The sequence below is a fragment of the Vitis riparia genome, chromosome 8 (genome assembly GCF_004353265.1).
Source record: "Vitis riparia cultivar Riparia Gloire de Montpellier isolate 1030 chromosome 8, EGFV_Vit.rip_1.0, whole genome shotgun sequence".
In the NCBI taxonomy this organism is placed as follows: Eukaryota; Viridiplantae; Streptophyta; class Magnoliopsida; order Vitales; family Vitaceae; genus Vitis; species Vitis riparia.
Window position 1 is genome coordinate 13,778,077 of NC_048438.1, and position 23,884 is coordinate 13,801,960.

The 23,884-nt window shown below is 31.0% G+C and overlaps 1 protein-coding gene across 1 annotated transcript; it reads left to right on the plus strand.

The window, feature by feature from the left end:
• The first annotated feature begins 6,469 nt into the window (after positions 1 to 6,469).
• Positions 6,470 to 13,607, plus strand: LOC117921064. Its single transcript, XM_034838833.1, has 6 exons — positions 6,470 to 6,709; positions 6,862 to 6,934; positions 7,827 to 7,915; positions 8,076 to 10,082; positions 11,525 to 11,711; positions 12,869 to 13,607. Exons 2-6 carry the CDS (start codon positions 6,862 to 6,864, stop codon positions 13,465 to 13,467), a joined length of 2,955 nt encoding a protein of 984 aa, XP_034694724.1. The 5' UTR covers positions 6,470 to 6,709; the 3' UTR covers positions 13,468 to 13,607.
• Positions 13,608 to 23,884: the final 10,277 nt, after the last annotated feature.

Here is a 23,884-nt window from a genome sequence, read left to right on the forward strand (position 1 = left end):
TCAAAGCCCGATCCGATATTCATGTGAATCAAATCCCATTAATTTGTTTGCCTTGACACTAGAACTTGGGATGCTTTGACAAGTACTTTGAACTTTGGTTTTCTGTCCATGTTTAAAGCAACAAACAACCTCTAATTTGCTTATATATTTCCTATTTCTTAGAGTTGCCAGTATTCCACTGGTTCTACTAGTTGATTAACTGGAACAATTAGTGTGTGGATCATGGAGTGTCTTGGTTGTAACCTGCATCGAATTTAGGTACCCAAGGCAAGCGTTGGTGAAATTGAAATAAAAAATTTGCAAAAGTGCTGTTTTGCAAGAAAGCTTTGTTGGAAAATTTCCTCATCCTAGAAAGTTTGCACTTTCTTTAATGACCTTATATTGGGTTACTGTGATTTGTGAATTTCAGTTAATGGCATGTCATTCTTGTGTAGCTGTCCATGTCAACCTTGAGTTGAGTGCATTTTTTTTTTGTTTGTTGCTGAACCCTCAAATGATTGAGTTACAAAACTCTCATGAGCATTTTTTGTTGAGATTGCCAAGGAACCCATTGCATTATTATGCAGCCCGTCCTATTCATTCAATCAGTTAAAAGCAGACAAGGGACCTTAGATTCTGCTATAGGAGCTCTGTCTCATCCTTCTTTGTCCTGAACAGTTTTGACAATAACCATGATTGATGGCTGGGTGATCTCAACAGCCCACTTGTTTTCCAGTCTGCTAGCTCAGACCCATTACGCCCAAATCACCTCCTCCGATCTTGCACCCATTCTTGCTGCAGTATCCTAACTGATTTAGCTCACATATTCTTTAGAAATTTCCCTTTTTCTGTATTTTTCATGCATTTAAGATCAGATTCTGTGTCAAAGTTTGTTATGGATACTTGGCTGTCCAAAAGTGCCATATACATTTCTTTGCTCTGATGCCTTCTCCTTTTAGTTAAGATTTACCATATTAAGAAATGCTGGATCCACTTTTAGTGGTTCTTCAAGTCTTAACAGCTTTCTTTGATCCAGTTATTCTAGTCTTAGTGGTTCTTCAAGTCTAACAGCTTTCTTTGATCCAGTTCCTCCTGAATTCTTAGCTTCTAAAAATGCATACCAGAACAGAAAAAGACGAAAAGAAGAAAACTTTAGTGGGTAGAGACGAAAGATGGTAACTTTGAAATATGGGGATGGGGATGCATTTGTCTCCTAGAAGGATATTATATTCTGGATGACTAGGGCTTTCAGTTGTCTTGTTTTTCGTTGCATTGGGATTCTTTTGCTTAGGAGAGGTGGTGCTGAGTGGTGAGGTGTGACGGAGATAGGAGATTCTGGAAGTGGAATTGTTGGGAGTGTTGGTGATTAGGTTCCCCTGGCGTGGCCAGACCTGATGGTGGTGGCCCGCTCGGGACTGGAGGTCTGTTATAGCATGCGGTATTTGTATAATGGATGTTTCCTTTTAATTCAGTGGTGGCAAACCGCAAATTTGATAACAATCTATGGTATCCTCCTTATTCTTTCTTCTTTCTTGTTTCAGATAAACTTTCAACTTTCCTTCAAATTTGGCTATGTTTTTGCTTACACAATACTATGATTAAAATGTTTTTAGTGGAAGTATTTTTAGTATAATTTCAATATCACTTGTGATTTAAAAAAAATTTTAAAGTATTTTTAAATTTGTTTTATAAGCTAAAAGTGTTTTTCCGACTTTATATTAAATACAGATTTCTTTTTATCCATTTGTTTTCAAATTTAAGTAAAAAAATAAATAAATAAAGGAAGAAAGGAAAATATCGCAGCTGCATTGTTTTCATTTCATTATTAAGCTTACATCTCTTTCAAGCATGGGTAAATTTAGGCCTCATAATTGTGGACTAAGTGAGTAGCAATGAACACAACAAAATTTTGACATTGTGAATGGCTATGTCACCTTTGATTTCGTGTTTAAATTCATTGGTAAGTATTGACCCCGAATTTGCCATAAAAGCAAATGATTGCTGCCGTCTTCTTCTTATATTGAGTCTGGTTACGTTGGATGCCACCTGACGAGGATGAGTTGTTTCCCAGATCTAAAGGGGGTTTTATGCCGGCTTTTCACGTTTCCTACGTTTGCTAATTCTTAAAGGGTTTGGTTAACATTGAATTAGATGTAGTGGTGGGTAGTGGTTACCATCAACCCTCATGTTCTATGATTAAAACTTTTGACTATTTATCTTTCATATTTGGTTATGCATCATAGGATACTAAGTGAGCATCTAAAGGTGGAATTTGGTCCCCCTCAACCCTTTTTTTTTTCTAAAAAAAAAAAAGAAATATTAGAAAATTGTATGATTTTGGTATTAATTTTAAAATATTGATGACCGTAAGGAATGGAGTAGATCTTTGTAGGATTCTCTCACATGTCTTGTGGTGCCATTTCTTCCCATTTTAATATAAGACACCAGAAGTCATGATTGTGGATTTGGACCTACACGCAAACTTTGGTTAAATTAGATATCATTGGCTTTTCTTTTTTATTTCTTTTATTATGGTTTTAGGTACAACGCACTCCTACAGTTCCAATCCTTCAGTCAATTTTTAAAAGCAAAAACAAATACACTATAATATCATTCATTGACTCAACATTCATGCATGGGACATGGGACTCGAAACCTTCCGGGGATCATTTTTCCGGGTTTTGTTTGGTAGCCTAGATATACAAAAGGACATGTGCCTTTACTACTCATAAATATGAATTTGATAGGTTTGCAATGATTTGAGCAGAGACATCATAATTGTGTTCAATGTGGGTAATCCTAAGGCAGGAGATGTCCTTGATGGGTTTGATGGGTTTTAAGTCGGGTAAGTTTATTTATTTATTTTTAATATATATATTCTATTATATTTTTTATTTTTTATTAAATAAATATAATTTTATTAATGCTTTATAACATGAGATAAAATAAGAAATAAAATAACATAATATATCCCCTCAGTTACTTTTGTTAATAACAAAATAAGATAATTTATTTACCTCGTAGCTTTTTATTTTTATTACATTATCTATTTTTTACCTAATAAATATCAGGACAATTTATTATGATCATGTTTTGTTAATTATAAATAATATGAAATAGAGTAACCGGTTATAACATGTTATTTTATGTTTTGTTAGTAATGAATCATTTATCTTATTTTATATTAAGTCTAATATATGATGAGATATGATATCCATCATTTTTTTATATCCCTTTTATCATAAATTTATTTATTTGTTTTTAATTATTTATATTACTTATTTTTTAGAATATTTTTTATTAAAAAAATTAAATTTGTAGTTAAAAAAAGGAACTAAAATAATATTTATAAAATAATAATAATGTATGTGTTATATATATACATGTAAATTATTTTTATATATTGAATAAAAATTTAAATATTTTAGTCATGAATATTGTTAAAAGTAAAATAAATTGCATATCTTTTAAATAGAAAACATTAAAATGCAACATAGTTTTTATTTTAAATATTGAAAAATAAATCATATTCCATTTTATTTTTTAATTTATTTAATAAATCAAATATAAACAAAATATATCTTATTAAATATATTATCTTATTATATTTTATTTGATTGGAAATAGATATTTATTCTCCATTCAATAAAATATGATTTCTTTTATATATATATCTTATTCCAATAATCAAAATGTTAAAAACTTTTTTTTATAAAAAAATTTAATACAAGATATCACGTATTGCATTTACTCCTTCCCTGTAAACACGACGGGTTAAATAAAAATCAACATATATAAGATACTATTTTCTAATGACCCGCTTTTAATCATAAAGACGTTATAAGGTGGATTTTAAAATACTTTTACATATGATAATAACTTTTCCATCAAGTGATTATCAAATGTTTACTATCTACAATCTGATGAAAGTGCATATATTTTCAATGAATTCTTAGAATTGAAGATAAGGTAAAAGAACAGTGCAAATGAGTTGATTAGATATAACTATATAAGCAAATAACGAGCAGTGGCGCCCCTGAGCGTCCTTCTTTCCTGATTAGAGTTAGGTTCGCCCTCTAGAAAAAGTAGAGAAAAAAGGGGGAGACAAACGCTCAATATTCTGATGAAATGGACCCGTACTGGACTAGCCTTTTGCTTTATTGTAGGGATTAGAGACAACCATGATCTTCTTCCTATCATCATGCCTTCTGCTTTCCTTTGGCTCCATGCTACACTGAAATAAAGGTCTCAATCTCAGCGATGGATGCTTTCCATACTCCCCCCTGCCATATGCTGTCCATTTCTCATGCACTGATCCTCAAGTCCTACCCATTCAAACATTTACAAAAATTGGCCTCCCTGGACAATTTTGTTAGAAGATACTTACTGTAAGACTATGTTAATGTGAAGTGAAATTCTCTTTCCAGACAAAACAAAAGGGTAAGTCAACTTTACGAAGAACCCAAAGATATTTATATAACCTTTACTTACAAGGCTACACTACCTAATGGCTAGCCCACCGCCCCCTTTGGGTCGAGTTTTTCAAAATAAAGATTCCTTTTTTACTTGGGTGTGCATGTCCTTTTCTTCATTTCTTTCTTCTGATTTTGGTCACAAATCCAATCTAATTTTAAGATTATGGTATGCCCATACGCCAAGATGTGTGACAGTAATCTGTCAATGTAAACCATCACATGTCACCTTCTAGAAAGATGTGGCGCGTAAAATAGAGCTAGTGAATTATAGAGTAGCTAGTTCATTGATATGAATGAAAAAGGGGGAAGTCATATTAATGGAATGGGGTTGGAATCTGAGGCAGGCAGGGAGGCAGACTTTTAATAGAATTGTCAATAACTATACTGACTAAATGAACATTACTATGATTTCTGTATATCGACGTACCATCAACAGTAGGCTTATTATTCTCCCAAAGCTCAGACCCCATTTTGGACTACACATTTTCTCTTTCACATTTGCCTACACATTCTACTTTTACCGGAGTATGATAAAGTTCTTGCCTTTCTTTTCTTTTCTTTTTTATTCTTTTATTATGGGTGTTGAAGTGGGCAACATAATGAACCTCAGGGTAGCCATTTTGGGGTGTTGATTAATCTTATAGTGACCATATTCTTGAGAATATGATCATAAGGTTGTATTCACATTAACACGATTTTTGTGACCATATTTCGATAACTCGACAACATAGTTTTAAAAAATATTCTTTTATTATAAACAATTATCATTTTGAGCAATCAAGAAACGATAGGTGGACTCATAGTGAAAGATAAGAACCAATAAATAGTTTAAAAGAACTCAAGTAAAAGTTCAATCTAACAATAATTGTAACCTGAATTTTATGAAAATTAAAATTTATTTTAATCATTTTATTATTAGTATGATTGTTATTCGATTTCACCTTTCTTTTTTTTATCTCCATTTTAAATAAAATAGACATGAAAAAAGATAAAAAAAAGATTTACAATTTTTTTTTCCATATTTTCATGCTTGAGTTTTAGAAAATATGGAAGAAAATAAGAGTAGAAATATATAAGAAAGGAAAAGATAAGCGTGTATAAAAAAGTATTGAATATAAGGAATTTATTTATTTTCCCAATCTTATTATTTTATTAAAAAAATGAAGAGAAAAGTATTTTACCATTTTTTTTTTGTCTTTTTTTTTTTTCTTTAGTAACTTTTTACTTTATATTTTCCGTATTCAAATATAAAAAGTAGTTCTTTACTGGTTCTTTTAAATTTTTTCAAAACCCAAATAAAGAAATTCTTTTTTCTATTCTAATGTCTTTTTCTTTATTTTTTATGACATTTAAGTAGATATAAGAAAAATTATTCAAAAATGATTTTTTTATATATTTGATTTCACTTTTAAAATATATTAAAAAATTAAATAAAATTTAAACCTTTTAATGGATCAATAACCTCCTAAATTAAAATTCAAAACCATTGGATCTTTCCTTTGCATATTAAATGTCCTAAAATTATATTCAACTAAAGAAGCACAAATTCAATTGTATTATTGAAGTAATAAATTTTATGAAATTAAATGATGACACTACAATGATATCACTTATTAAATCTTGCCGACGTGTCACTTTATATTAACTTAAAGTAAAGGGTAGCTAATAAAATAATATTTTATTTATTTATTTATTTTTTGACAATCCAGAAAAAGTTTGAAAAATGGAAAAGGCACCACTATTAAAGGAAAAAGAAAAGAAAGGGTCTATAAAAACAATTTATTTTTTAATAAGAGAAAGAACTCAGAATGGTGACGTGGAAATAAGGAGTGAGATGGCAGGACAAAGAGGTGACAGGTGGAAAAATAAGGCAAGAGAGAGACATGGGTAAACCACTTGCCCAGTTGCCCGCGCAGAGGGTCAGGGTACTGTGTCAGAAAATCGGTATTTGAAAGTTCAAAATCTGGGTCCCTCTTTTCCACACTCTCCCCAGCTCTTCCCTCCGCTTCAGAACGGCCTCAACCATTAATGCCCTCGCCGTTGCCTCTCTATCCTCTCTCTCCTCTCTCTCCCTCCCTCCCTCCCTCCCACCGTTTCAAGTATCACTCCCTCGTTCTAAATCCAGAAAATAGAAACGCATCACCTTTCTCTCTCTTTCTCTCTCCCTCTCCACATCTGGCCATACCACCTCTCTCTCTAAACCTACAAGATCTGCTTTCCGGATTCCGTTTTAATGCATTTAAATAATAGCAACGGTAATAATTTGTTCTAGGTTTTCTCTGCCCGTGATCTTCTCGGATTCTTCCTTTTCTCTCTGTCTTTTTTTTTTCTCCCGAGGTTTCCGATCTATCATTTCTTACGCAGTACTTTTTTTTTCCCCTTTTGTTTCTTTTTTAAATGACTAAAGATGGAGAGGTTCCGGGCAAAGAGGTCAAAGATTGCGGCCCCCACTGATCGGACGGCCTCCGCCATGAAAGAAGGTCTGATTTTCCTCTTGGTTCCCGGGAAAACAAAATGTGAAAGAAACTTGTAAATGTTTGTTTCCCTGGATGTCTGTTTCGGACTTTGTTTCTGTTTTGTTCACTCTCATTTTGGTCTCTCTTTTTTCTACCACATTTTCTCAGTGACCAGTGCCGTACTGTATAGGTTGTCTTTTCTTTTTCTTCTTTTTTCTTCTTCTTCGTCTTTTTTTTCCATCTTCAATGCTTATGTTTCTGTAGGTTTATGGAGCGTGGAGATTATGACTTAGTTTCTTGTGCTTTTGTTAAAGTAGGGTTTGAGTTGGGTTGAAATTGATTGGTGATTTCCAGTGTAGTGGTATTGGCATGATTCTGTTTGTTTTCTTTAATGAGTTGTAGGGTTATGATGAGATATAATGACAGTTTTCATGCTCTTAAAAGCGTTTTATTCTATTTATTTAGTTCTTCTCTAATCATATCTTTAGATGTTTCGCAAATGTGAAAGATTCTTTTTTTCATTGATGCAATTACTTGAATTTTGTTAACATCTGCTTTACTATATATATATATATACATTTTTTTTATTTGTTTTTTTATTTGTTTTCATTTTCCAAGTTTTATTTCTTCTACCTTGGAGTTCTGTTTTTTCTTTTTTCTTTTTTCATTCTTTTGAGTTGCATTTCGTCTTCTTTTGTGTTCTTATAGGGTTTCAAGATGAGAATCCATAGTAATTTTTTGTCTGAGGGTCTCTATTGTTTTTTGTATCCGCATACTCTGTTGTGATGTTTCATCGCTTGGTCATAGTGTTTTTTCTTTTTCAAATTATGCTTCCAGAAGATCTCAAACTATATGATTCTTGGTCATTTGCTCTTTGGATGGCTATCCTAATTTTCTCAGGGGAATTCATTTTCAGGAAACAGGCAGATCCGAAATCAGAGAAATTTTCCAAAATTGGCCTCTGATTTGAGTTCTTGCACTAGTGGTTCTACAGAAGAAGATTCGGTGGGTTTGGTTCTCATCCTTGAATGTACCTTGCTTTACAATTTGATTTTGTTGTTTGTCATTTTGGTATCTGAATTATTAATGGGAAGAAATTTTTTTGAGATATATGAGTTATATTTCTTTTCTTTTTGTAAATAATGATGAATTTTGGCATTTGTAGTTCACGATTGAGTTGGGACCAAGCTCTTCAAAACAAGCAATTGGAACCCCGATGAAGAAGTTGTTAGCTAAAGAGATGTCAAAAGAAGCTGAACCTAAAAAAAGATCACCGAGTGTTATTGCCAGATTGATGGGTCTTGATGGACTGCCACCACAGCAGTCCATTCATAAACAACAAAAGAAGTTAATGGAAAATCATCAACAGAGGACAGAGACAGTAGAAAGAGCTGAAGGTGGTGGCACATTTTATGGCCCCCAATTGCATAGGAAGAAGAATTCAAAGGAGCAGGAGGAATTTAAGGATGTGTTTGAAGATGTAGTAGCACCAAAAGGGGAAAGCGATTGTTACCAAGTGGAAGGGCAAGGAGCTACCAATTCAAAGCTCACTGAGGCCGAGAAGGCATTCATTCGGCAGAAGTTCATGGATGCAAAGCGTCTTTCTACTGATGAAAAGCTTCAGGATTCTCAGGAATTCCATGATGCACTTGAAGTACTGGACTCAAATAAGGACCTTTTGCTGAAATTTCTTCAGGAGCCAGATTCCTTATTCACAAAGCATCTGCAGGATCTGCAAGGTGTGCCTCCTCAGCCCCATTGCCGTCGTATAACAGTTAGTAAGTCATCAAATTCTCCCAAGTATGAAAACAATGCAACAGGATGGAAATCCAAGAGAGGAACTTCACGGAAGAATGATATTAGCTCTCCTCAAAAACATCATGATGATCATTTCAGTCACTCTTATGGTAAACATGATGCTCATAAAGCTCTTCACCCATCAAGAATTCAATTTGAAGGGAGGGATGAGACATCTGTACTGCCCACAAGGATTGTTGTTTTGAAGCCGAATCTTGGGAAGGTGCTGAGCAGTTCTAAATCTATTTCATCACCCCGATCTTCTTATGATTTTCTTTCAGATTGTGGGAAGCATACTGGATCCATGAGTATCAGGAATAAGGAGGCTGAATTGCAGGGATCTAATGAGATGGGGTTCTCAAGGCACAAGTCTAGAGAATCTAGAGAAATTGCAAAAGAAGTCACTAGGAGAATGAGAAATAGTATTACCAATGGTTCCATGAATTTTTCATCTGCTGGGTTTCGAGGCTATGCTGGGGATGAGAGCTCATGTATGTCTGGAAATGATTCCTTGAGTGAACCAGAAGAGACTGTGCTCATTTCAAGAAACTCATTTGACCGGAGTAGCAGATACAGGGCTTCATCATCCCATTCCACGGAGTCTTCTGTAAGCAGGGAAGCCAGAAAGAGACTCTCTGAGAGGTGGAAGATGACTCGTAGGTTTCAAGAAGTGGGAGCAGTAAACAGGGGCAGCACGTTAGCCGAAATGCTTGCTATTTCTGATAAGGAAGTGAGGTCTGAGAATTTGGATTCCATGATTGGTCAAGGTGGATGCAGCAATAGTTTTTCTAGAAATGATGGAACCTCAGAGTGGGCTAGTCCTTTGGGTATCAGCAGTATGGATGGGTGGAAGGATGGATGTGGCAGGCATTTATCAAGATCAAGATCTCTTCCTGCTTCATCTGATGTCTTTGGAAGTCCTAAGGCAAGCATGCACCATGAAACTCAGGGTGATGGCTGGTATCTGATGTCAAAAGAAGTCATGAACCGGGGAAGAAACAGGACAATAAGGGGGAGTATCGGTCCAAAGGAAAGTCTATCCTCCAGAAACTTAAAATGTAGTAGTAAGAAATCTCAGTCCTCTCGGGACAAAAGTAGGGAGCATAACGACACGTTACAGGAAATTTATTTCAACCACAATGAAATGAAGGGCAACCTTGACGAGAAAGGTCCATCTGAAGAAAAGCCTATGATTTCTGAGACATCGGCTTATAATGCCACTGATACAAATTTAGTTGTTGATACAATAGTGGATGAACAAGAGAACATGGCCATGTCTTCTGAGTCCCCTGACGAGTCGCTCCGAGAATTATCAACATGTATTTTTGTGGAAAATAATTCTTCAACCCATGGCCTTGATGATTCGGTTCCACAGGTTTGTGATTTTTTTTTACTTATCTGAATGAATTTCTTTACTTGTTAACATGTTATTAATGCAGCAAATCAGTAATTTTGAGGTGTTATTGTAGCCTATTATTTTGCAAATCTTGTCATGTCTGGGTCACTTAGTTGGTCCTCTTTATCTTTTTTCTTTTCATCCCTATACATTTAGATGTCCTGTAGGGTTCATAAAATTGTTGAGTTGTACTCTGTACATATTAGCTGGTCCTCTATCTATTTTATTTTTTCTCTTTCGTGGTTTCGACAAAAAATCTTTCATTTTCCTATCTGAGCTACCTTATTGCAGCATTCTGCTTCTTTGAGTTCTCTTTATAATTACGTATCATATATTTTGGGCTGTATATAGCTTAGAACATGCTCTGGAACTTGCCTATTTGAGTTTGATTGCTGTAGCATTGAGAAGGCTTCAAAATACTTTTGATTCCAGTTTTGCCTTAAATATTTTCCTTGTATATTATTCTTATTTTAGCCTATTTTCTTAGTTACATCATTAGGACCATATCGCGTACCTTGACATTCTTCTACTGTCAACAGAGGCAATGACAAATGTGGGTGTGCAATTGCAAATGCGTTTGCCATAAGAGATGGATTTGGATGTTTTCTATCTGAACTTTTTTATCCTCCTTTTTAGACCTTTATCTAGTTAGCATGCAAAAATCAGACTTATGATCACTTGAAAATCTACAATAAGGAACTCTGGAAATTGTCTACAACAACCATTTATGATAATTTATAGCATCGTTTGTTCAATATAGCCTCAAGGGATTTTGGTAATCATATTCCTGTACCTTTGGATTTTGACCTGTTAGTGAAAACCAAATCAAAGCATGGTTTATTTATTTATTTTTCTGTATGCTGGTAGTTTGATGCTTAAGGAATCATTAGGCAGTGGTTTAGATTTCATGCCTAGAGAATATGTCTTCTACCTTCTCTCTTCTGGTATCAGTTAATTTTGGTAACTAACCAAGGGTGCATGCTAAAATTTGTTTTTATACATTTGAGTTCACATTTTAACCTTGCAAACTCCTGAAAAGCTGGCAACAGTGTAGGTGTGGCATGCCTGTAGTCTATTCACTTTGCCAGCTATGCTTGAATACTGTTCCAAAATCTAGAATCATTTGCTATAGTATTTGATCAGTTTTGGCTCCCATGTTTGCCTGCACTTGACTTTTGGATGGTTGTAAAAGTGAAGCATGATTTAAACATTAATTGAATCATTATCATTGTCTATTAATCCTATCCACTTATGATGTAAATAGAATATGTTAGGAACTTGTTAGATTCTATCCTTGAACTACTAGTTTCTTTTGTTTTTCTTCCCTATGGACTCATGTGATTTTCTTGTTTGACTAAGATTATGACAGTTCCAGTTGTGTCTTTACATATTTTTCTTCTAAATCCTTTATAATGTTCCAGGAACCATCAAATGGATCATCTGAGGGAAGTTCAGTTCCTTTGCTGGGCTCAGTGCCTGAACCAGAATCTCCATCAAGCTCCAAGGAGGCTGAACAGCCTAGCCCAGTTTCTGTTCTGGAAACTACCTTTCCAGAAGATTTATCATCTGGTTCTGAATGCTTTGAGAGAGTCAGTGCTGACCTCCAAGGTAAGTAGAAGCTTTTCAAATCATTGAATTTTTTTTTTTCATAGTATTTGAAGTCATAAGTCTATTATAAAAAATGAAATTGTTGCAAGAAAAAGAATCTATTAGGATAAAAAAAAAACAAATAAACAAAAGAAAAGTTGCAAGAAAGAAAAGGAGCTATGAGAAATAAAACTTATGTTTGATTCATGGAAAGTACTAAGGAAAGAAAAAAATACTAAGGAAAATGATTTTCTTATGTTGGTTGTACTATAAAAATCACTAAAGAAAATCAAATATAATTAAAATATGTTAGAAACTTATACATTTTAAAATTATTTAATATTTATATGTAAGAGTTAAAATAAATGAAATGAGTTTGAAGTAGTATATAAAAATAATTTATTGATTTTAAAACTATTTTTTATTTCTTACTCTTTCTTTCCTCCTACTTTTCTTTTCTATTTTCTTTCTTCCCTTACATTTTTCCTTAAATTTTCCAAGAACTAAACATAGCATTAAGTAAAAACAGGATTTTCATTTCTAGAACTCATAGGTGGGAAATTATAATTTATGCAGTAGTTAGTTTCATTAGAAATATATATGGAAAAAAGTGTGGTATCATGCTTCAGATTTTTACAAGCAACGAAAGAATGAAGAGCTCACATGGCTATATAATTGAACATGTATTAACTGATCTATTTGGGGTCATATATAATTGAACATGGCTATATATGTGTTTTTTTTTTTTTTCTTTTCTTTTCCTTTAAAATCAGAGTACAAACATTTTCACTCTCATGATCTCATCCTGTATTGGTACATACCCAAATGGTCACAGTTCTTGGATTTCTAAGTCATGAAGCTCTCATGTTTATCCTGATATTTCTACTAGTGTCAAGGATGCGGTTGTTGTCCCATAATGAAATCATCCCAGCTCTTTGATTTCTAAGTCATGAATGCTCTCATATTTATCCTTGTCTTAGTACACAGCATTTTAATCATCCATTTTAAAGCCCTCATTTTTTCTACTCCAAATGCTAATGCAAAACAAAAAGTTGGATGTTCTCATTTTCATATGATGCCGTTCAATTTATGTATACCTGTTTCTCTTGGTTATGCACTCCCTATGTGCCTGTTTCTTTGCTTTAATTACCTTTCATCTCATTTGTGATTGTTGCTAGGGCTTCGAATGCAACTTCAGCTTCTCAAGTTGGAGACAGATGCTTATGCAGAAGGATCCATGGTTATCTCGAGTGATGAAGATGCTGGAGTTTCAGAAGAGATGGGAATATTTAGAGCTGAGGATAGCTGGGAATCTTCCTACATAGCTAATGTTCTAGTTGACTCCGGCTACAGTGATAGTGACCCTGAGATGTTTGTGGCAGGATGGGAGTCCTCCGAATGCCCTTTGAGTCCCATGATCTTTGAAAAACTTGAAAAGCTGTATAGTGACCATACAACTGGATTGAAGTCGGAAAGGAGGCTAGTGTTTGATCGAATAAATTCAGTACTCATGGAAGTTTTCCAGCCGTTTGTAGACCCTCACCCGTGGGTGAAGATAGGGTCGAGTGTTCATTCCAGATGGCGCAAGGACAGGCTCAACGAAGAAATATATAAGTTGCTGGCAAGGCAGGAGAAGAAGGCGAATGATGCCACATTGGAGAAGGAGCTGGAGAGGGAATCAGAGTGGCTGAATTTAGGAGTGGATGTGAATGCAATTGGTATGGAAATAGAGAGGCTGGTGATGGATGAGCTAGTGGATGAAGTTGTGTCCATGTAGAGATTTTGAACCAAAGCTGTTTTTGGTTCTCTAGGCAGTTCACATATACACATATGAATTGATGTAACGATCAGTTCTGGTAAAGCGTATAAATAAAATGATCGAAATCGACATGCTAGAGAAAAATTTGAAAAATGAAATGAAAGCAGAGCAGAACCCCTGGTAAAAAGGTTATGATTAGTGGAGTTAAAAATGCTTTGGTTTTTAAAATAAAATTGAAGTGCTTAATAAATTAAATTATTCAAATTATTGTGAACATATGTAATGATCAAAATAATGGTGTTAAAATTGTAAATTATTTCTATATTTGGATATAAAAATAAGATTTTAATTAAATGCCTTATTCTATTATTTGAGGTTAATTATTAGTATTTTCAATATTCACATTTTTATATTTTATCACCATTTAAGTATATATATATATATATATATATATATGGATATATTTTTTAATTGTGGAATGAATTATAAAATATAAATTCCAATAAACAAGCTTGCAATCACTTGTCATAATTCGTGTCATATGACATGTGTCACGAACTATGTCATGTGATACGTGTCACAACCTATGTCATGATACATGATATAATGTATGTCATGAGTAGTGTCATGATGTGTGTCATTATCCATGCATAGAAAAAAAATAGAGGAAAAATTTTATAAAGAAATCATGAAAGAAAATTAATAGAAGACATAACAAACAATTTAAATGTGACATTTTATTTTTAAATGTTACTATTGTTTTCAATATAAATAAATTATATATTATTTCTTTGAATTTATGACTAATATAAACGAAGAAATCATAAATGATTCTCGTTAAGTGAATAAAATAAAATAAAATTTGATTTTCTTTTTTTCTTTTTTTTAAATACATTTAAAATAAAAATAAAAAATTCACCAAATTTTTAGTCAATTTATTTAATATAATTAAAAAATTAAAATAAAAGGAACTGATGGCGATTTTAAGATACTAGGAGTAGGCAATCTTCCACGGTACTTACACAAGAAATAAAAAGGGAGAAATAATTGATTAAGAGGAAAAAAAGAGTCATTTATTTAGATTAAAAAATTTCTTTCTTTCTTTTCTTTTTATATCTATTTTTTTAAAATATTCATTATCTTAAATTAGGGGCATTCAATATTGGACGACTTATCTAATGTAATCCACAGTTTTTTAAATGCCCAATATTTATCATTTTATATATATTTTTTATTATATTTATCACTTCGATTTTTTTTAAATAAAATAAAATTATCATGAAATTGAAAATAACTCAATTATCTACAAATTCAATAAAATAAGTTTTTTTAAAATATAAAATCATACGAAATTGGAAACAATTCAATTATCTACAAATTTAATAAAATAAGTTTTTAATTTTGAAAATAGTCCAATATTTATCGAGTTAATTTTTTTTCTTCATATTTATCACTTTAATTTTTTATTTTTAAAAAATAAAATTATCATGAAATTGAAAACAACTCGATTATCTACAAATTTGATAAAAAATGAGGGTTTTTAATATTTTAGAAATATATGTGTGGACCCCGCATTTCGGCTCAATGCGTTTCCCACTCGATGGCGAGCTCGATTTTTAATTTGAAAATTTGATTTTATTTGATTAAGAAAACTGACTTGGAGTCGCCACTTATTTTTGTTTTATTTTTAAAAGGGGAAACAAAATAAGAAAGAAAAACCCTAAGTGTGACTCCTTATTCCGGAAAAAACGATCTGCGAAAAACCGGATCGGGTTCGGGGGTCAGGTTACTTATCGGGAAGGTACGATACAGACCGTAGCGCCCCTTTAAGTCCCTAAAGTCGGGTCTCTACTAATAAAATGAAGCAATCAGGGCAATAGACGAGTAAAACAGTGAGTACCCAGAACTATCATGCATATGTGAGAATCAAAACATTCATATAGGAATACCAGGATGGGAATAGATACGTACCTGGGTGACGAGCCATAATGCGCTATCAAGAAGTGAGGTTAGTGCACAATTAAAGAATAATTTCGAGCATGTCATAGAGCAGAATAAAATCAATCATGCATGGCAATTAAATCAAACAAACAATCAATCAATCATGAGGAAATCACATATGTTGGGCCCCCACCAAAGCCCGTTTATCTTGCACAAATTAATCCCACAAATTCCATTAATCTGGAATTATGAAAATTACATTCATGCTTATGTAAAGTCGAGATAAATAGAAGATTATTTGAAACCCGGAAAGCATTAAAACTGTTAAAGAGAAATTTGGATTTTTGAAATTTATTTAAAAATTGGAGTCTTGGGAATTAAATTTAAGAATTGGAAAAGAAATTGGAATTTTTTAAAAGGGATTTGAGAATTGGTGTCTTGAAAATTAAATTTAAGAATTGGAACTTTAGAAATTAAATTTTAAAGAAATTAGAATTTTGGAAATCGGAAATTAAGTTCAGAAATGGGAATTTTGAAGATTTGTTTAAAATGGAATTTCAAAATAAATAACTAAAATAATAATAATTAAATAGCTTAATGTGAATAATCGGAATTTTCAGAAGTAGCAATTTAATTCGGGAATCGAAAGTTTTAAATGAATTGTTTAAAATGGAATTTTTAGAATAAATAAATTGAATAAAATAATTAAATGGATTAGGGTGAATGTTGGAACTTTTGGAATTAGAAATTAAAATCGGAAGTGGAAATTTTAATGAATTGTTTAGAATGGAATTTTAAAATAAATAAATAAAATTAATTAAACAAATTAATGTGAATATTGGAATTTTCAGAAATAGAAATTTAATTCGGAAGTCGGAAATTTTAATGAATTGTTTAAAATGAAATTTTAGAATAAATAAATAAAATAATAATAATAATTAAATAAATTAATGTGAATATTGGAATTTTTGAGACTGAATATTAAATTTGGAAGTTAGATTTTGAAGAATTGAATTTTAATGAATGAATTTTTTTTAAAAGAAAATAAATAAATAAATATGGAATAATAATAATAATTATTAACAAACATAATGTTTAAACTAATGAATGGAATTTTTGAGATTGAAAATTTGAAAAGTAATTTAGATATGGGATTTTGAATAGATGGAGTAAACTAATAAGTGAATTGAATAATAAAAATAATAATGATTAGATGGATAGTTACGAAAATAGGAATTTTGGGAGTTGAAATTGAATTTAGAGATATGAAAAATGGTTTAAGGATGGAATTTTTAAAAGTAAATAAATAAAAGTAATAATAATAACAAAATATTAAGGATTAAATAAATAAACGTAAAAATTGGAATTCCGGAAATTATAAATCGAATTTGGAGATCGGGATTTTGAAGAATTATTTAAAAACGGAAATAAATAAATGATGAAAATAATGTTGATTAAATAAAGAAAAATGAAAATTAGAATTTTGGAAATTAAAATTTTTGAAATTAGAAACCTTGAAAATTAGATTTAAAAGAAATAGGAATTTCAAAAAAATTTATTCAAGGGTGGTATTTTAAAAATAAAATAAAAAATTTGGAATGTCGGGATTTTCGGAAGATTAAATTTAAAAATTTGGATCCTAGAATACTAAATTTAAAATCAAAACCTTAGAAAACTATTTTGAGAATTAAATTAAAAGAAAAATAAAATAAAGAATAATAATGATAATAATAATAACAATAATAATAATAAATAGATAAAAAAAAATTTAGAGTTTCGGATCATTGAACTTCAAGACTTAAAATTTGATAAATTGAATTGACCCGACACCATCTATATTAAAACAAAAAAAAAATCCAAAGGCTGCCATCAACTTGTAAGTCTACCACTACCACCTTTCTCTCTCATACTAGCCAACTAATGCAAACCTAATGCATGGCTATCACCCACAATATGAAACGAAACCACAAGGATGCCACCAGACTTGATGGTTTCCGGGAATTCGACGTCTTCGAAACTGAATGGGGTTGATAATGCTACTCCTTCACGTTCAGCTTCATCCAAAGGTTCAGTATATCAGCACAAAATACCCTTTCTGAATCCCGTCACATGTGGCTAATCAAGCTCTAGGCGCGCCAAACATCTCCGTGTCTTTCAAGAAGGTCATGCATATGGGTATAGTCTCCTCAATCGATGAGTGGGCTGGGTGGCGGGATTTAATGAGAGAAGTGGGATAACAGTTTAAATATGGAGAGATGATGATATAGAATCCATAAAAGTGGTGGAGAAATGGATATTGTAGTGGGTACGCGTAGGGAGATAAAAGGCGATGAAGGAGGTGTGGGCAACTGGCAGTGAGCATGAATATTGGGAAGAATGGGTATGGGTTGTTGAAATGACAAGTGGTAGGCATGGAGCATGAAGGGTAGGCACGGGGGATAAATGTATAAGGGAAGAATGAGGGAGGTGTGTATGAGGGCAAAGGTGGCCATGCATGGGGATTCCGGATAGTGGAACGAATGGGTATGAAGATGAGTGGGGATATTATTGATAGCATGGACGGCTAGGGATGATGGGGATATGAATCACGAAGTGGTGGGATGGGTATGAGGATGTCAATGAGAGAAGATGGGTGTGAAGAGTGGCTTAATGGGTGTTGGAAGGTGGACTTCTCATCTTAATATTCCTCATGAATAACCGGCTGGATGATGTATTATTTAGTATAGGCAGCAATCTCATCACTGATGACAGTTCAGTCAAATTGGGTGGAGATGGGAACAACATGTACACGAAGAAAGAACCATGGCATCCTTCTCATTGAGATACTCGACAGTGACTTGGATCTTATCATTGGGTTTCGGCTGTGTATAGGTTTCGTCCCCCCATCCTTAGTAAGGAGGGTATCCAGCTTGGTAGGGAGAACACGGCTTAGAAACGTAAGCTCAAGGGCAATCATTTGCTCCTAGGCACTTGACAGGATGATCATGAACCCCTAGAGCAACATCTGGGCTCTATTGTACAAAGTTGGCTGGGACTTTGCTACTATTAGCATCAATACTCACATACTTAAGCAAAGGGAACAAATGGAGGAACATAGCAGGGAACCTTTTGACGAATGTGCTAACTTCGTTTCATTCTTTCATCCATGAGCTTAACGATCAAAGGGTTAAGTTGGAAAAGGTTTGCACAGGTAAAACACAAAAAAAACAGCCATCTTTTCGGATGCCAAACCAACAATCATCAAAACAAAACAGACTCATCAAGCAAAACTGGAATCATAGAGAGTAAGATGAGAGATATGAAAGATCAGAATATTCGGGAAAAATCATAAATGGCCATACCTGAAAGCCCCTTTCTCCTGAAACTTACTCCTCTTCTTGCGCTAAAAAAAAATCCTCCTCTTAACCCCCTCTCTTTTCTTTCTTATCCCCTTTTTCTCTCCTGTTTCTATCTTCCCCCGGAAGCCATTACCGGCTCCACTATTCCTCACCTCAGCAGCATGGCCCTCTAATCACCAGCATGGCCCTGTCAGCTTGACCTGCCACACATCCCATCTCTCTACTGGGGGTCCCCTACCCCTTCTAATAATATGATGAAAGTTAAAAAAAAAACAAACTCCCGGGTCCTCACCACCAAAGGGGGTCTACGATATGTTTTAAATAAAAATAATAATTTGATGAGAGAAATTATAAATACAAGCTTCCATAATTTTAATTTAAATAAACTAGTGAGAACAAATTATCAATTTTTTTTAAAAGAAAGTACTTTCAAATGAAAAAAAAATCAAAATAAATCTTAGTCAGAAAAATTGAATTTTTTATTTATTAAAAATGTAACAAAAAGGTTTAAAATTAACCATAAGATTCCCGAATTTTGAATTTATTTTTTCAAATAAACGAATATAAAATAGATTAAAAGGAATTTAACACAATTTAAATAGAAAGTTAATAGCTTTTTTTTTTTTTTTTTTTTTTTTTTTTTTTTTTTTTTGTATTTAAACCTAAATCATAAGTAAATAGCCATACATTGTCAAAATTCACACAAGCAAATTTGTATATATGTTTTTTTTATATAAAAATTAAATAAATTGAATGAAAAAGAAATAAAAATAAAAGAACAATAAAGAGAATGAAAGAAATCGAACTCCTGCTAATAAAAATAAAAATAAAAAATACAAATAAAAAACTATTTTATGTTTTTAGCTTGTTTCACTTATTTTTTAAAATTAAATATAAAAATTATTTTTAAAATATATTAAAAACATTCTAAAAATTGGTTTTGATTTTTAAAACAATTACCAAATGGGTGTAAATTCCCTAAAAATTATTAAGTTTTTCAAATATAAATTTAAGTTTGAGAGATAATATAGCAAAAAAAGTAGAAAGTGGGAAAATGGGAAGAAAAGAAAATAAAAGAAAAATTTACAAGGCCATTTTAGGAAAGAAAAAAGTACAAACACATTTAACATAAAAATGCTAGTTTATTTTTAACAAAAAAATTAAAATTTAAAAATTTACAAAATATTTAATCAGTTCATTTATAACTTATATTTAGAATGTGTTTGAAGATGATTTCAGAAAGTATTTATAGCATTATCAAACGAGCTTTTAGTTAATATAATTAATAATATAAAGTAAAATGAAAATAAATAAATAAATAAAATCTTCTATAGTACTTAGATATGAAATAAAAAGAACAAAAAAAAAAAAAAAAAAAACACATTTGTTGTCCTTGAACGATTTTTTTTTTCTAATTTAATCGACGAATTTTTCAAAAAAAAAAAACCCAAAATTTATAGCTTTATTTTTAATTTTTATAATGTTTATCACTTTAATTTTTATTTTAAAAAATAAATTTATCATGAAATTGAAATCAACTCAATTATGTAAATATTTTAGAACATTTAAGTTTTAATCAAAAAAATAATTTGATGAGGGGAAACTATAAATACAAATTTCCGTAATTTTAATAATTTAAATAACTAATGAGAAACAAAATTATAAAAAAGGCTAGGTTAAAATTGATTTTCAAACCAAAAAAAATAAAAATAAAAATTGATGTAAATTTTATTTAAATATTTTGAATGTTTTTTTTTAATCCAAAATGCAACAAAAAGTTTAAAGGAATTTAAAATAATTTTAATAAAAGTTAAGTAAATATAGATGGATTAATAAATAATTTTAATTTAAAGTTAATCATTCATAAGATAATTGTAATTTAAATTTAATTATTTATAATATATAATATGCTTTAAGTAATGAAATAATATTATTTTATTTTATTTTTAAAATACTTTGACCATGTAATAATTTTATGACACATAAATTATTATTTTATTTTTTAAAGATATATATATATATTTTGGTGAGTTTTGATTATTTTGTAGTCTGATACTATAAAATACGTGTGTTACGAGATAAACTACATAATAGAATGGAATACCTTGAATTATTAATTAATAGATGATTAATAAAGAAAATATTTATGAATAGATTTAATATTTAATCATAAATGGAGCAATGGGGAAGAAAAGTCAGAGAACAATAAAGAGAATGATAGAATAGGACCCATGACTTTTATTTTTTTATTCAACCACTCCTTATTAGAGATAATAAAGAGAGTGATAAAATAGAAGCTATGATTTTTATTTTTCATTCAAACGGCCCTTATTATGAGTAATAATATTCCTGACTTGAGGGTAGATGTTCTTGCAAATACTTGTGGTGGAGGTGGTGCATCTGAACTTCCATGGGATGGCCCGGATGGAGGAATAGGGACTCCTTTAGGTAGCATTCCGTATCTGAGAGCTAACCTCTTGCAAATGAGTGAGGTGGAGGTGGTGGATCTGTAGTTCTTTGGGATGGCCCTGATGGAGGAATAGGGTCTCCCTTAGGGAGCATTCCAAACCTAAAAACAGATGCTCTTGCAAATGGTTGTGGTGGAGGTGGTGGATCTGTAGTTCTTTGGGATGGCCCGGATGGAGGAATAGGGTCTCCCTTAGGGAGCATTCCAAACCTAAAAACAGATGCTCTTGCAAATGGTTGTGGTGGAGGTGGTGGATCTGTAGTTCTTTGGGATGGCCCGGATGGAGGAATAGGGACTCCTTTAGGTAGCATTCCAAACCTAAAAACAGATGCTCTTGCAAATGGTTGTGGTGGAGGTGGTGGATCTGTAGTTCTTTGGGATGGCCCGGATGGAGGAATAGGGACTCCTTTAGGTAGCATTCCGAATCTGAGAGTAGGACCTCTTGCAAATGAGTGAGGTGGAGGTGGCGTTTCTGAACCTCTATGGGATGGCCCTGATGGAGGAATAGGGTCTCCCTTGGGTAGCATCACAAAATTCATTGCATGTCTTTGGGCATTAGCAAGACCCAAAACACAACCCAAAACTAGCAAAACCATAAGCCTCCTCCCTAATCCACCTCTATGCTCCATGTTGTTCTTTTCCATTTTGGATCTTCTCTATTACCCTTTATATAGAACAAAGCACTCCTCGAAAAGGAAATTCTACAAATTCATAACCTATTACATTTTAATAAAATAATATAACGAATATAGATATTTATCAATAATAATAAGAAAAAATAGATTTTGACTCACTTATTTGAAAATATATATATATAAAAAAAAATTTCAACTTTTATAAATCAATTTTATTTTCATCAATTTAAAAATATTTTAAAATATATGTATTTTTTCATAAATTAATAATTATATCTTCAAATATCATTTTACTTGATAATATTAAATAGAATTACAAAAAATTAATTTATCATTTTAATTTGATAAAAGTATATTACAAATAAATATATAACAAATTTTGTATTTTATAATATAACGTACAAATTATTTTGGAAAACTTCTCCAAATCCTCTAATGATAAATAAAATCTTTCTAATTCTCTAATTAATAATGGTTTTATATCTTATATTATATAAATTCATTCATCTTTTCATTTTTTTTCTATATTTATTTTTAAATTAGTGAGTTACAACCCACTTTCCCATAATATTATGATATTATAATCTTATTCTTATTTTTTACCATTAATATTATATTTTTTCAATTTTTTATTTTAAGGAAAGCGGTAAAAGTGAAATACAAATATGGATAAAAATTTAGTATAGACAAAAAGAATATAGATTTATCAATAATATTATGAAATCGTATTTTTATTTTTTACCATTAATATTATATTTTCAAATTTTTTTAAAAAGAAAAGTGGATTCAATTTTCTTAAAAGTGAAATACAAATATGGATAAAAATTAAGTACAGACAAAAAGAATATAGATTTATCAATAATATTATGAAATCTTATTCTTATTTTTTACCATTAATATTATATTTTCAAATTTTTTTAAGAAAAGTGGAATCAACTTTCTAGAAAGGGAAATACAAATATGGATAAAAATTTAGTGCAGATAAAAGAAATGTAGATATTTATCAATAAAAATTTATTTAAAAATAATTCACTTTCTAACATATTTTTAAGAAAAAAACATAGAAAATGAAATATAGAAAACTTTTTCAAACCAAATAAAACCTTAGGTTGTGTTTAGTTCTTGGAAAATTTGAGAGAAAATGGGAAAAAAAAAAGTTTAAATTTAATAAATTATTTTCATATATTTCTTTAAACTTGTTTTACTTATTTCTCTTTATTATAACAGGATTAAATAATTTTAAAATATATAAATTTCAAATTATTTTTAATTATATTTGATTTTCTTTTATATTTTTTTATAATGAAATAAAATAAAAAAAATCATTTTCCTTAATATTTTTTTTATTTCCCTAATTTTTTCAGAAACCAAATATAGTCTTAATTTTTCAATTTTTCTTTTTTCAAATCAAAAGACATTTTTCCCAAGAAAAATAATAGCATAAGTGTAGAAACGGATATGGTTTGTTTTGTCATGCCAAGAAATTTATTAAAAATTGATTCTTTTTTTAATATATATTTTTTGTTTTTTGTTTTTATACGTGAAAATACTTTCAAAAATTTTTAAATTTGAAATATTAAAGATTTACATGTCTTCAAGAGTTCTTATTTTTCTTCTGAGTGCTTGTATATTATTTTCTTATTTTAAAAACACAATCTTTTTACTATCACAATTGGATTGACAATTTTTTTTTGTATCTTCTACATAAAGATTGTATTTTTTTTAATGTCCTTTATTAAGTTTGCAGTTTACTTTAGGTTGAAATTCTTTCTCTATGTAGGCTTGAAGAGTGTGTTTTCATGCTAGATAGACTTGTTGGAGCAAAACAAAAAGGATAAAGGAAAAATATTGTTTTTTCCTCTACTTGCTTAAAAGTCTTTGATTCATTTGTTTTTATCACAATTTGAAAGATGATGATAAAAACTTTTTTTTAAAAAAGAAATTCAAAGATTAATCGAGAGCCACAAGTGGCTTGTCCACATGTTTCTTGAATGAATTCATTGAAAGGCAAATATCACATTTATAACACTTTATTCACCTTGATCACAATTTGA

What these genes read in the sequence shown, in the direction of transcription:
- LOC117921064 (XM_034838833.1), top strand. Translation starts at nt 6,862, where the DNA reads ATGGAGAGGTTCCGGGCAAAGAGGTCAAAGATTGCGGCCCCCACTGAT. An exon ending in TTGATGATTCGGTTCCACAG is followed by an intron (nt 10,083 to 11,524) that starts GTTTGTGATTTT and finishes ATAATGTTCCAG; the next exon opens with GAACCATCAAATGGATCATC. An exon ending in AGTCAGTGCTGACCTCCAAG is followed by an intron (nt 11,712 to 12,868) that starts GTAAGTAGAAGC and finishes GATTGTTGCTAG; the next exon opens with GGCTTCGAATGCAACTTCAG.